We start from the raw sequence: 13,042 nt of genomic DNA, 5'->3' as shown, positions 1-13,042 counted from the left end.
TGTGGCACTTGGGGACATCTAATGGTTTAGTGGTAGGCATGGCAGCCCTGGGTTAACAGCTGGATTTGAGGATTGTAAGGGTTTTCCAACCCAAATGACCCTGTTAAGGTGTTTGTGATTCCTGTGACACTAGCACAGGTGACAGTGAGCTAGGATAACTGCACTTCCTCCCCTCTTCCTGCCCAAATGCCATCCCCACCACTCCTGGACCAGCCAACTCTCCCACCTCAGTGCTCTTTGGGGAAGGCAGTCAGGGCTGTACAACCCAAATGCTAATGTTGCAAGGCAAGAACTTAACACTCAGAAAGGTGGTGGTGCCAATCATGGCTAACACCATGAGATTGCAACTTTCCTAGATCAAAAGTAAATCAACAATCCTCCAAACGGGAAAAAAAAAAACCAAAAAACTACCTCATTTTCTAAAGGGGCCTTGGTATTCAGCTGCTTTTACCCTTAACTATGTACAGAACACAATATTTGGAGAACTGGCACGTAAAGACCCCCTTGGTGTTGGCCAGAAGGGTTGTAGACTCAAACAGTCTGAGACCTGTAATGCTGCTGGCCAAGAAGGGAGGAGAATGATGAGAAAACCTCTGTTCCTTGACTTTGGCAAAAACCTCGGCCATTTTGTATATTAGGAACAAGTCAATCAGTATTTACTTTGCCTGAGTTTAGCTTTATTCCCACCTTCCTTTTTTAAAGCAGCTTGACTCATTTTCTAGCAGACACTACCCTGGAGAAGGTGTGTCAGATGTAGAAAAGGATGGAAACGTTTCGACTCTGTGCAGAGGGGTAATTTACTGCACTGCATGTTCAAGTGTTAATGACAGCATTTCTCCCATTCTCTGAAATCCTTGTTCCCCCACTGGTTTTATTCCATATTGTCCAACAGATCTGTCTCAGTAGCCCTCCCCTCTCTGCATTGAGCAGAGGAATCATGGCAGTGTCTTCATTCTGGATGATCTCCAGAGCCCATGAAAAAGCAAAGGCCAAAGCCTGACTTTAGTGAAGAGAAGTGGGACCTTTGCCACAGACTTCAAAGGCATCAGGATTTATCCCTAAGAAAATAAATTTACCACTTAAGCAAGCAGCTAGTCTCCAGCTTCCAATTTCTACATGTATTTTTAGGTTCTCCCTCAGAGGCAGACAGGGCTGTCTCTGCTAGAGATGCTGCATGCTCTAGGAGTTATTTATTTGGTAGCTGCTCTGCAAAGACCTAAGGATGTTTCCGTGCTCAGAGGATGCTGCTGCTGTTTGCAATCCCAGTGCCTCGTTAGCAACAGCATCCAGGAGTGCTTAAGGGAAAAAAGCACAACCCAAACACTCCTCTCCCTCAGAACCCGCTAAGGTGGAGCCAAACTCTGGGTGCCCACGCAAAATCCCATTAAGGCATCCTTCTGCAGGACACACATGTGAACTTTCCAGCACCAGGTCCAGGCACAGAGCTCAGGGCTCCTGTGCACCCAGCCCATCTCCTCTCCTCTCCATCCCATCCAAGTGTCTGGGCTGTTGGGTCACATCTCCTGGGATACAGGATGTCATCAACTAATGTGAAATGCAAGGTAATTCTGACTTCCTGAAGCAGCTCCAAGTTTAGCAGAGGATTTTTTTCCCCTTCAGTCTTTTTCCTCTGTGGATTTTTCCATCAAAACACATTATTTAAAAAGAACATTCACTTAGAGCTGCCTGATCCCAGGTGCCTCAAAGCTAGTAGCAACATTCCTGTAGTAACATTTGAGCAATTGGGAAAAACTCTTCTATCAGACTCTGTGCATGACGTGAGATACACACAGATTCCTGAACAACCCCATCATCATCTCTGAAAAAGGAGAAAAAATATTTTATTGTAATCCTTCCCCTCTCTTTCTTTTCTTCCCCCCTTCACCACACAAAAAGCTGTATAAGAAAAAGAAGCCAAAAGGCAGGAGAGGAATAACTTGCAGCTTCCCAGATTCCAACAGCCAAGATGTGATGCCCACAGCTAAAACTGGGTTGAATTAAGTGCAGCAGTTCCAAAAGTTACTGCCCAGACCTTTAGTCAGCACACAACAAATGAACTCACCTCACAATCTTTTGGATTTGTAACACTCATGGAAAGATCATCCTCTGTGTTCCCTGATTTTCCAGCATACAGGAAGACTCCTAATCCTTAGAGTAACAGCCAGAGTGTTTTCAAAATCCCACAGCATTGGCTTAATTTCATCCTCACACTGCCCTGTGAACTTCTTACTGCTTCTGAGGCTCATGTTTGAAAATTCTGGGTGATAACACAGCCTCAAGTCACCCAGATTTTCTTCCAGCCTTTTCTTCCCTGGAAGGTTTTATTTTCTGGCACCCAGAAGGAAATGCTCTCTCTCATTGTGTGGGAACCAGGCAAGTTTTTCAAAATTATTTTATCACAGACAAAGTATCTCAGAGGGGAGCTATCAACTACACCAAGGTAAACACAATGAGAGTGAAATGAAAGAGTTTGCTTTAGATTGATGGTAACAAAAGACACAGCCACATCCCATAATTATCTTAGGAGTAAAATGATGGATAGAGGTGAATCTAAACAGCATATTATAATCTACTTGAAAAGCAAGATGCCAAGACACAGTATTTGTTCTGCCTCTTTACGAGCTGACATAAAACTTGCTCTGAAAACTGCTTGACTAAGTAATTCAGCCAGATGTTCACCTCCTTTGCATGGAGGCAGAATTTGGAAAATATTACATTTTTCAAAATTGCTGATGGCAGGGCTCTATTCCCTCCCTCCTGTAAAAAGTGGTCCATGGGCTGGCTGACAGCTGAGTGTTGACCAAATTTCTATTTTTCCTTCATGTTTTAGAGACTGAGAGGAGAGCCCTGGAGCCTGCTAGTCCACTTAGTGTTGTCTGCTGACAGCAGGGGAAGCTGTTCAGGCCCAGCAAATACCCGTGTAAAGCATCCATGTGGGAAAGGTGTTGCTATTTTAAGAGGAGGCTCTTTTTCAAACAGATATTGCAGAGATGCTCAGCACCCACTATCAACTGTTAAAGATTAATATTTTTTGATGATTTTGTTGGCCTTCAAGCTTTAATCTCCTTTTGTAGGGTCATTGATTATTGTACCTCAGCCTAGTCCTGTCCCTGGCAGCACCAGGGAGGTGTGAGGACAGGCTGAAGGTGTCACTCCTCTATAGAATATTCCCTTACAGCACAGAGACTGAACCAGCTATAGCCATTTTATTGTCAAGAACCCTGTAGGATTTTCCTCCCTTAAATTTGCTTTTACCTTTAGAACTCACATTATTTCTGTATGTGACAACCCCTGTGCTGGCAGAGGTGTGTCTGGGGTGCACCAAAGTCATGGAAAAATCTGTAAGAGGCATTTAATTCCATAAAGCCCCAGTCTCAAGAGGCAGTTTCTAAGAGCAGTTAAGTCCTGGCAAGTGCAGGTGGATGCCAGTGACATTTTAGACACAAAGTGCTTCACTCCCACCAGTTCCACCAGACAAAAACACTCTGCAAATCCTGTGGGACACGTAATCACCTGCACAAAACCTGGTTCTTTTGTCAGCTCTTAACTGCACCATCTATATCATCTGTACTGCAGCTATCAGCAATAAATGCATCTAACTGTGCACTGGGCTCAGACATTGATTGTTAAGTTATAATGCTACACTGGTACCAAATCACTTGGTTTTTACTTTTGTTGAAAGAGGAAAGAAAAGAAAAAGTGTAGTTTACCTTCAGAATTTCCCTGTGTGAATCCCAGGAACCAAGTAAAACACAATATTGTCCAGAGAAAGCAGAATCCCCTAAAAATTGAACAGAAGAAAAAAATTTAATGCATTTCTACAACAACAGTAACAAAATCAATTCCATTGTTAAAGGTCTTCTCCTTGATCCCCTGTCCAGCAAAGGCTGTGACAGTGCCAGCGTGGCTCCAGGAAGTAGATTCAGGCTGAGACCATATTTTTCTGCTTCAAAGTAATCCAAAACCCACTGAACTTAATGGAAAGGCTTCCCAATAGTATTAGGAGCCTTGAACAAGGACCAGCCCAGAGTTTTGAGAGGCAGGGCCATCAGTGCTGGGCCATCAGTGCCTCTGCTACTGCTGCTCTTTGGCACTCAGCCCACCGAGAACAGACCACCAGAAATGCAAGGGAATGGAGAAATCATTCAAAGCTGGGAGGCCTAAAAGCCCTGCCAGGAATGCACGTGCAGGGCTGTGGGGACATGGGCAGGAAATGGGCTGGCACTCAGTGCCCTGTCACCTCCGCAAACACACCGAGTCCTCGTGCTTTACTGTGTGCTCAACAATATCCTAAGCATGCAAAATCCTACACAGGTCTGTTCCTCATTTTACACCCAGGTGCAAAGATGGGGGCAGCTTCTCACCACTCAGCACCCTGTGCTGAGCCACTGAGAACCTTCTCACAAGCCTGGGATAGCAGGAAAGTTTAGAAAGAGGGAGATCCACAGACTTCCAACCCTGTGCTCTCGCAGACCCCTCCATGCCTGAGAGCGAATTTGACAAACTTCTCTGTTAGCTCAGCTTTAAGCCTTCAAGTGCCATTGAAAACAGCAGCTTGGAGAAAAAAAAGCTTTTACCAGAAAGGTAACTAAACCCCCAGCTTTCCCCCATCAGCTTCCTTGATTTGTAGCCAACTAAAGAACATGGGAAACTCCTTGGTTAGGCTCATTTAAAGCTGTCAGTGGAAAGTTTGAAGATTGAATTCCCTCATCTTCTAGAGAGGATATTTAACAGCTTCATCAGCAGAGGCTGCTGGAAGAAGAGACAGAAATGTAAACTACAGAAAGTCTTCAGCCAGGAGGCAGCAGTGTGGGACATCCACAGGTTGTTTGTCACTTCAGCCCAGCCAGTGTGAGCACTGGACTGTGCAAAGCCATGCCAAAGTGCAGCTTGCTCCTCTCTCCACATCTGATGCACAAGTCATGAATCAAACCACTCTTCTCCTGCCATCAAGCCTCAGCTTTAGCCCAAGAAATCATCCTCTGAGACAATGTATTACCCTGGCCAATTCTCACTCAGTGCAGGAGACCCTTTCCCTGAGCTAAAACAAAGCCACAGTGATTTACATCAGTGGGGAAACCTGGCTTTGAACGTAAAAATCCATCCAGGAATCCAGCCACTAACTAATATTTTAAGGCTTAAAGAGATAAAATACTGGAGTGGTCCCACATCAACTGGGAAAGAAATGAGCTGAAACAATCCATGTCCTACTTAGCTGTTTCCATCACCCTGACACTGGGCTGCACACTTCAGGAGCCCTGGGACTGCTTTAGTTTATGAAAGAACAGCCAGGAATAGCCCAGTCCTGGTGTTCTTTTGCCACGTCCTACATCCAGCCATATCCTAACCAGGGGACCCTCACCACGCTCCAGAGATCTCCAGCTGGGGAGTTCTGGTTCTTTTCTGACAGCTTCATCCTGTGGGACACAGCTGTTGGGATGAAGACACTGCCAAGCCCAAGGAGAGCCGCTGCCCCAGTACCTTCAGGGAGTGGAGGAAGGGAAGCAGGACAGGATGATTCTTCATGGCCACCTGTGGCACTATTTTTTTTTGCCATGAGAGAGGCTAAAATCCACTTCACGAGGCAACCTGAATTTCTGTGCTCATCTCCAACAGAGTTTAAGTTGTGGACACAATTCCACGTGTGCATGGAGCAAAGACCTGGCTGGGGATCACCAGCTTGACTGCCTGAAGAGAACACAGGAGGACAGGGAAGGGGGTCATCACCAGCAGCAGTCCCAGGTGTTAAACACCTGTGATCTGGTGAGGATCAATTTGTACAACCACTGCTGCTCACAGCACACTGAAGTCCATTTTTGTTTTTTTGAGGGGCACCTTCACAAACCAAACTCCCTGCTGATTGACACAATGAGGAGAACAAGTCTTGGGGGAAAATCCAGCACGTAATTTCATTCCAGTGACACTCTCAGGCTGTAAAGGAGACGAATGCACAGTGTGGGATCCAGCTGGCCCCAGCCCTGCTCCTGGACCCCTCACATGGCCAACACCAAGAGCTGAGAGCGGGGCCAGGTGCCAAAACACTGAAGAAAAACACTTTGGCAAAATTCACCAACTTAATGGAAAAAGCAAAAGCAGCTTCCAAATGGCAGCGGTGTGAGTGATGGGGCTGTTAATTATCCCGGGGTTCTTAATGCAGGCTCTTTTTCCGTTACAGCTCTGCAGCGACAGAGCTGCATAAGCAGCTGGAGTAGCAGGAGTAAAGAAGATTTTTCTCCTTATATAGAGCTATCAAACCCACCTTGCCTTTATCTCGGCTTCCTCCCATGAGCAGTGATTTCCACGCTATCAAGAGACGCCACTAAAGGCGTTTATTTCTTTTGTTCACAGGCTGTGTGAGTACCACAATGAGGATTCTGGGGTTGTTTGCCTGGAGAAAACAATGCTCAAGAGAGAACTTGGAGCACCTTCCAGTGCCTAAAGGGGCTCCAAGAGGGATGGGGAGTGACTTTGGACAGGGGCATGGAGGGACAGGACAAAGAGGAAGGCTTTAAACTGAAGGTGGGCAGACTTAGAATTGATATTAGGAAGAAATTGTTCCCTGTGAGGGTGGTGAGACACAGGCTGCCCAGAGAAGCTGTGGCTGACCCATCACTGGAAACATCCAAGGTCAGGCTGGACAGGGCTTGGAGCAGCCTGGGATAGTGGAAGGTGTCCCTGCCCATGGAAGGGGGTGGAATGGGATGAACTTTTATGGTCCCTTCCAACCCAACCCACTGCTGCAGTCCTGGGTGTAGAGGTGCCCCACAGCACACATGATGTAAGCTCACATGAGCCTTTAAAGTTTTCCAGTGCAGACATCAACTCCCTTTATAGCAAACTGAAGTTACTGACTACAGCTTAATTTTACTTCCCCACTTTTGGCAAGCTCCTGTGGATCAGTCCACGGGAACTGACCAGTGCCAGGAGTCCAAGGAAAAGTACAACTGAGAGGGACAGAGAAGCACAAACACCCTTATTCCCTTCTGACCAGACAAGTGCTGGAATGAAGCCCTGCACTGAATTTAGGACAGCAGGAACCAAAGAGCCTTCAGGGTAAACTTGGTCACAAATTGTCCTCGAGGAAGTGACAATTTGACAAAGCTGAGGCAACCTGTAAAATAATTGTGATCAGCTAATTTCACACTATTTCTGGAATTGGTTTGGCACAATTCCAGGGTTTTTTTTTAATAAAAGGTTTGCCCTGCCTTAAGATAAGAAGTCCAAATGATTTTGACATCTTGTTTGTTTAGATGATGGGTTGAAGCTGAAGGAACTATTTCAAGGGCCCATGGCAGCATTTAATTATTTTTTTTCTCCTTCATTTACAGTGGGGAAATGGCTTTGAAATTGCAAACATTACTGCAAGGTGGAAAAACAATTCCCCACCACTTTTCTCCATTCAGGTGTATATTCTTCCTGTTCAAAAGACCACAAAGCCAGCTGGAGGCTGAAAATTGCTTTTCAAGAAAAGCAAATCTGCATTTCTAGCTGTAGATCAGACAGTATATCTTAAAAAGGAGAAAATGCACGTGTGGCTTAAGATAAGACCCCTTGCCCATGACTGGAGGTGATATTCTGCAAGAGTCCCAAGCAGTTTTGACAAACAGGAAGCAAATCACAACCTATAAACTGAGGCTCTAAATTGTACTGTGCATCGATTCCATCCCAGCTTTTTGGGGTACAAATCTTATTTTGTACCAGCAGCCTCCTCTGTGGAGCTTCTGGGGCTTCTGGAAATGATGGTATTTCTCCACTCCCCCTCAATTTCTGGCAAGAGCAATGGAAACACACAACTATGTAGATGTCCCCATATTGACCCTGCTCAGTCCTTTCCTGCAGTATAAATGAGGTATTGACTTACACCTCCAGGCAAAGATTTTGTGCACAGACACTGCTGCAAACGCCAGTGTGATAAGGGCAAAGTTTCTGAAACAACTGAAATACTATTAGTTTTCAATCCCCATTCAGCAGCTACATTTTTAAGGAAAAGTATTGAGCAGGCAAAGAGATATGGCCCCTAGAAATACATTCTTAACAGAGCGATCTAGAAAATGCCAATATTAAGTAAGGAAAAATGAAATCCCTAACGCTGGAAGGGTTCAAGGCCAAGTTGGACAGGGCTTAGACCAGCCTGGTCTACTGGAAGGTGTCCCTGCCCATAGCAGGAGAGCTGGATCCATAAAGGCCTGACATTTGCTCATCTGGCACCTACAGCTCCTCTCAGGACTTCTCCAGGAGGGCCACCCTGACCTGCAGTGCACAGAAGGTGGGGATGAAGCACCAGCATGGCCAGGGTGACCTCACACCTCATCCTCTCAGGGGTTTAGGCTGGCACCTGCACACAGAGGGCTGAAGGGTCCCAAATTGCTGGTCCTTGTCCTCCTGACTGAACTGGAGCCTCTGTGCATTCACTGCACAGAGCTGTCCCAGAGCTGGGCTGCTCCTGGTGCCAACCTGCTCCCCCACATGAGAGATGCCAGACTGATAAGGCTCAAACACCTCCAGGCAGCTCCCAGCAGCTCTCCACAGTGGGGATCTTTCCTGGGAACCCATGACTCCCTGCCCTTCGCTCCCCATCCCTGTCTGTCTGGGATATTGGCTTTGCTGCTGTGTGAAGTGACAACACTCAGTGCTGGCCCTGGCCTTTGTGTTCTCCAGTAACTGGAGCCCTCGACAAACAGAAGTGCTAAGCCTGATCTGTCATCTAACTCCTTTTTTGTCCTTCCAACAAATGCCTTTGCATTCCTTCATTTTGTGAATGGGGTTTGGCAGAGCCATATAGAATTCCCCATTGTTTCCATTTGCTTCAGTAAAAGCGTCCATCATTTCTACTTATGTCCCCAACAAATTGGCAAAGAAACGGAAGGGAGTAAAAAAATCCCACAAACCCTGTTTGTCCCTGGGCAGAGATTTCCAACACCAATCTCACCACAAACCTGGCCAACCTTCAGTCAGTAACAGAATCTTCATGAACAGAGATATTAAGCAGGGCAGATTTTAACCCCTCAACCCACTGCAGAAAGGGGATGAAGTTGGAGCTTTATTTTAATAAAGCACACACTCAGAGAGACGCATGGAAATAGCAGGAGGGTGGTCCTGGACGATGATGCTGTCTATCCCTCATGGGACACATCTCCAGGTGCAATTGCCTCCTCTCTACCCCCAAGCACCCAGCACACACATCATTTGCCACCCTACTGCTGAATTTGTCCAGCAGTGCCATAATCTGTCCCCAGACCTGCCCAGCTTGCAAGCCATCCTCTTTTCGTCTTAAAAAGGATCCATGCCCCCTTCCAGCCCTTTTAGGCCTTCCCAGGGGCTGACCCACCCCAATGGTGCTGGGTGGATGCTGTAGTACCATGTGTGCAGCTTCCTCATCCAGCACACAGATGGGCCAGGCAGCCCCAGACCAGCACTGTGCCACCACCCCAGGGCTGTGACAGCAGGCTGTCACCCATCAGAGGTCCCCAGGAGCATCGAGCCTCCTCCATGGCCAGAAGTGGCACTGGGGCTGAGTGGGCCAAAGTCACACAGTGGAACAGCACCTGGACTCGATGTGCAGCGTAATGCAGACCCTCCCCCGTGTTTTGGGGGGTCTGTGCTCGCTAGAAATTACCAAGAGGGGCACTCTAAGCTTGAAGAGCCTGTAAAATTTTGTGTCCTTCTGGTTTTACAAACTCTGGCAGCTCAAGTCTTCCCGCAGACCCTGCGACTGCCGCTCCTCCCCTGGGTCACCCGCAGGCCTCCTGTAGGGCCCGCAGCTCCCCAGCCACCAGCCCTGCTCCAGAATCAGCTGCACGAGTACCAGAGGGACCCCAGTGCCACACGGGAGTGCCAGACCACTGCCATCACAAGCTGTCCCCAGGCAGCACAGCCCTCAGCCAGCCCAGGCTGGCCCAGGGCCGTGCCAGCCGCTCAGGGCACCCTGCCCAAGAGCAGCGGCCTGAGGGGGCCCTGGGCCATGGGGCGGTGGGATGCACGGCGCTCCGCCAGGAGACTCGGATCCAGCCCCGAAATCCCTGAGGGAGAGGATGCGAAGGGCAGCAAGCGACCTCTGCTGAGGAGGGACCGGAGCGGCACCGGCAGGGGACAGGCCAGCCAGGACCCCCGCAAAAGGCGCTCCTGCCCAGGCACCGGGGGCAGATTGAGCACTGCCCGGCTCGGAGCCCACGGCAGGGCTGTGCCAGCCGGGGACACCCCGAGGCAGAGCCGGGCACGGGTCCCCGGCAGGCCGGGAGCCACGCTGCCTGCCCCCGGTCCCTCCTGAGCCGCGCTCACAGGGCTGGGATCTGTCCCCAGGCAGCACACCGGGCACATCGCTGTCCTCACGGACCGCGCCGAGCCCCGGGCAGGCCGGGCAGCTGGTGCCCTGTCAGGGGCTGTGCCTGGGGCCAAGTGTCGCTCCAGAGCCGTCCCCTCGCTGTGACACGCTGCTGGTTCAAAGGAACCTTTATCTGTCGGGTCCCCTTGGGGCTGCTCCCTTTCTGACGCCAGCCACCCTTGCACGGTGCCAGGCGGCTCTCCCAGACCATTCCCAGCACTAAAAAGGTGTAACTGGGAGATGCTGCAGTTACCAGCGGCTCCAGACACGCCACAGCCACATCTACGCCAAAAAAAAAAAAAAAAAAAAAAAAAAAAAAAAATCCCAAAGAAAACCCCCCCACCGCAAGAACCCCAAAGCGCTGAGATTCAGCCCTTGTGAGTATATAAACACACAGAAAACTTGTCAAGCAGAGAAAAAAAAAAAAAAAAAAAAAAAAAAAAAAAAAAAATCCCAAAGAAAACCCCCACACCGCAAGAACCCCAAAACGCTGAGATTCAGCCCTTGTGAGTATATAAACACACAGAAAACTTGTCAAGGAGAGCAGCTGCAGCCCCTGGGATGGGATCTGGGCTCTCCCTGTAACTCCACACACAGGCTGAGCCTCCAAGGGAGCTGCACATTCACCCTCCTCGGGCCCTGGGGAAGGGGCGGCAGCGGGATGACCCCGGCGGTGGAGGGGGGCTGCCCCCAAATCCCCCGGCCCCGGTCCCCCTCTTTCCCCCATCTCCCAGCCCAGCCGGGCAGAGGGATCCTGTACACAACTTTTTCAAACTGCCAGGCAGAAGAATCCCAGCCTTTCCAAGGGAGTGTCGGTAAATCATCAGTACATCCGACAACGCAGCCAGCGGGATTAACCCTTTGCGGGATCCCGGGAAAATAACAACAACAACAACAAAACCACCACCAACAACGCGCTTAACAACGAAAACAGCAAAATTTGGCCCCAGCTGTGGGAGAAGGGGGACGGGCAGCCTGTGCGCCGGGATCCTTTCACACACGGGCGGAGAGGGAGCAGCGTTTTGTGTGTGCCGAGCACATGAAGAGGAGCTGCCGCCGCGCACCTCCGCCGTGCCCATCCCTCGGGGCTTCCCCACCTCAAGAAGCACGACCCAGGTACCCGTGTCCCCGAGGGACCGGCTGAGGAGCAGCACCCCTGCTGCAGGAGGGGCTGGCACCCCCCGGGCAGGGCAGGGTGAGGGCTGGAGGGGCAGCTCCTGCATCCTGCACCGCCTCCCGGAGCACCCCCGCGCTGGGAGCCCCCGGCCCGGTGCGTGGGGCTGGGGGCGCTGGGGGGGCTCTCCCCGCCGGTCCCCCGCACCCCGCAGCCCCGTTCCTCCCGCTCCGCAGCGTGGCCTCTCCGCTCGCAGCCCGTTCTCCTCTCCAGAGCTGGAGTTTTCACATCATCCCCTGGCAGAGGAATGTGTTCCCCCACCCCGCTCCCAATTCCCGGGATCCCGCGGCTCCCCGGCACCCCCAGCCCGCCCGGGATTCCCTTCCCCAGCGCCGGGAGTAGCGGAGTTTGTACTCACCCCCTGCCTGCCGCTGTAGCTCTGAGTCTGGAGACCGGCTCTGATTCCGGCTCCATCACGTTTAGTGCATTGTCTCTTTCGGGCAATTTTTGCGGCAATCCATCAGAAATCGGGGCATAAGGCGGTTTGTGGGTACATCCTTCCCAGGAGCTCGGCTCTCTGCCTCGCTAAGGGGTTCAGCTGTGTCACAGACACCCCTGGCCCGGACGGCTCACTCCTTCCTCCTTCTCTTCTGGGTCCTTTTGCTTACACAGATCTTTTAATCCCATTTAACTCCCTCTCGGCAGACTGCAATTACCTTGGAAAAAGGAGAGAGAACACAAAGTACACTCTAGGAAGCCAGGCTGGCCCATGGTCGCTGGATTTCTTGCCTTTTTTTTCCTCTCCTTATAAATAGTGCAATTTCTGTGATCTCTGATTCCCAAAGTCCGTGATTTCAAGTGTTTTTTCTTAGCTGTTACATTTTTTGTTGTTGGTTGGTTGGTGGTTGTAATTATTATTTTTATTTGCAATGCAGATGTGCCTCCCACCCCCCAAGGATCTCTCCTCTGGACTTAGAGAGAAGAGGAAAAGGCAGATTTTGAGAAATGAAAATTATTTAAGGATGTCCTTACTGCCTCTCTCTGCTGCCCTCCTCTGTAATAGCGAAGCATTTACGAGAAATTATACAAAATAAATAAATAATTTGGGGGGGGAAAAAAAGAAGAAGAAGAAGAAAGAAAAAAAGAAACTCTTTTGGCCAGAACTGCGGGGAAAGAATTGAAGACCCTGTCCAGGGGAAGCCCAGGCCCTTCTTTGCTGATGGAAATTGCAGCCCCCTCCACTCACCTGTCCAGGGCCAGGAGCCCCAAACCGGCCTGGACCCACCTTGCAAAGTACCTGACATGGCTTTTCCCTTGGGATCAGCGCTGGCAGCCTGTGGATGGGACTCAGGCTTGGAGGAGAAAAGACCCCCATGCCCCTGTTCCCCTCCTTGGGCTGCTCTGCTTCCCCAGAGCATCTCCAGAGCCCCTCTCCTCCCAGCACCGAGGGAGGAATCTGCATCCCGGAGGGCAGGAACGGGGCAGTGAGTTTCCCCATGCGAGGTCCATCAGAACAAGCTGGATCCCGAATCCTCCTGGTCAGCTCTGGCAGGAGAGGGGACTTCCACATGTGGATAAAACCTTCATCCCTGCTTCCCCTCCTCATC

At 50.0% G+C, this 13,042-nt stretch overlaps 1 protein-coding gene and 1 long non-coding RNA gene across 3 annotated transcripts in view; one reads left to right on the top strand and one right to left on the bottom strand.

Annotated features, from left to right (window-relative positions):
* LOC120507465 (collagen alpha-1(XXVII) chain-like) overlaps positions 1-12,378 on the bottom strand; it is a 141,890-nt gene extending 129,512 nt beyond the window's left edge. For both annotated transcript variants that reach the window (XR_005628773.1, XM_039720181.1), the window contains exons 1-2: positions 11,854-12,378; positions 3,711-3,781 (exon numbers count right to left, since the gene is read on the bottom strand). Coding sequence is in view for 1 of the 2 variants with exons in the window: in XM_039720181.1 (XP_039576115.1) it covers positions 3,711-3,781; positions 11,854-11,909 (127 nt within the window). In the remaining variant the exon portion in view is untranslated. The remainder of the gene's footprint in view (positions 1-3,710; positions 3,782-11,853) is intronic.
* Positions 11,029-12,467, top strand: LOC120507466. Its single transcript, XR_005628775.1, has 2 exons — positions 11,029-11,437; positions 12,371-12,467. It is a non-coding gene; the product is annotated as an uncharacterized LOC120507466 (long non-coding RNA).
* The last annotated feature ends 575 nt before the right edge of the window (positions 12,468-13,042 follow it).

This window comes from Passer montanus, unplaced genomic scaffold (genome assembly GCF_014805655.1).
Source record: "Passer montanus isolate IOZ18808 unplaced genomic scaffold, ASM1480565v1 scaffold43, whole genome shotgun sequence".
Taxonomy (NCBI): domain Eukaryota; kingdom Metazoa; phylum Chordata; class Aves; order Passeriformes; family Passeridae; genus Passer; species Passer montanus.
The sequence above is the reverse complement of the archived record's forward strand: the minus strand, read 5'-3'. Positions and strand labels throughout refer to the sequence as shown.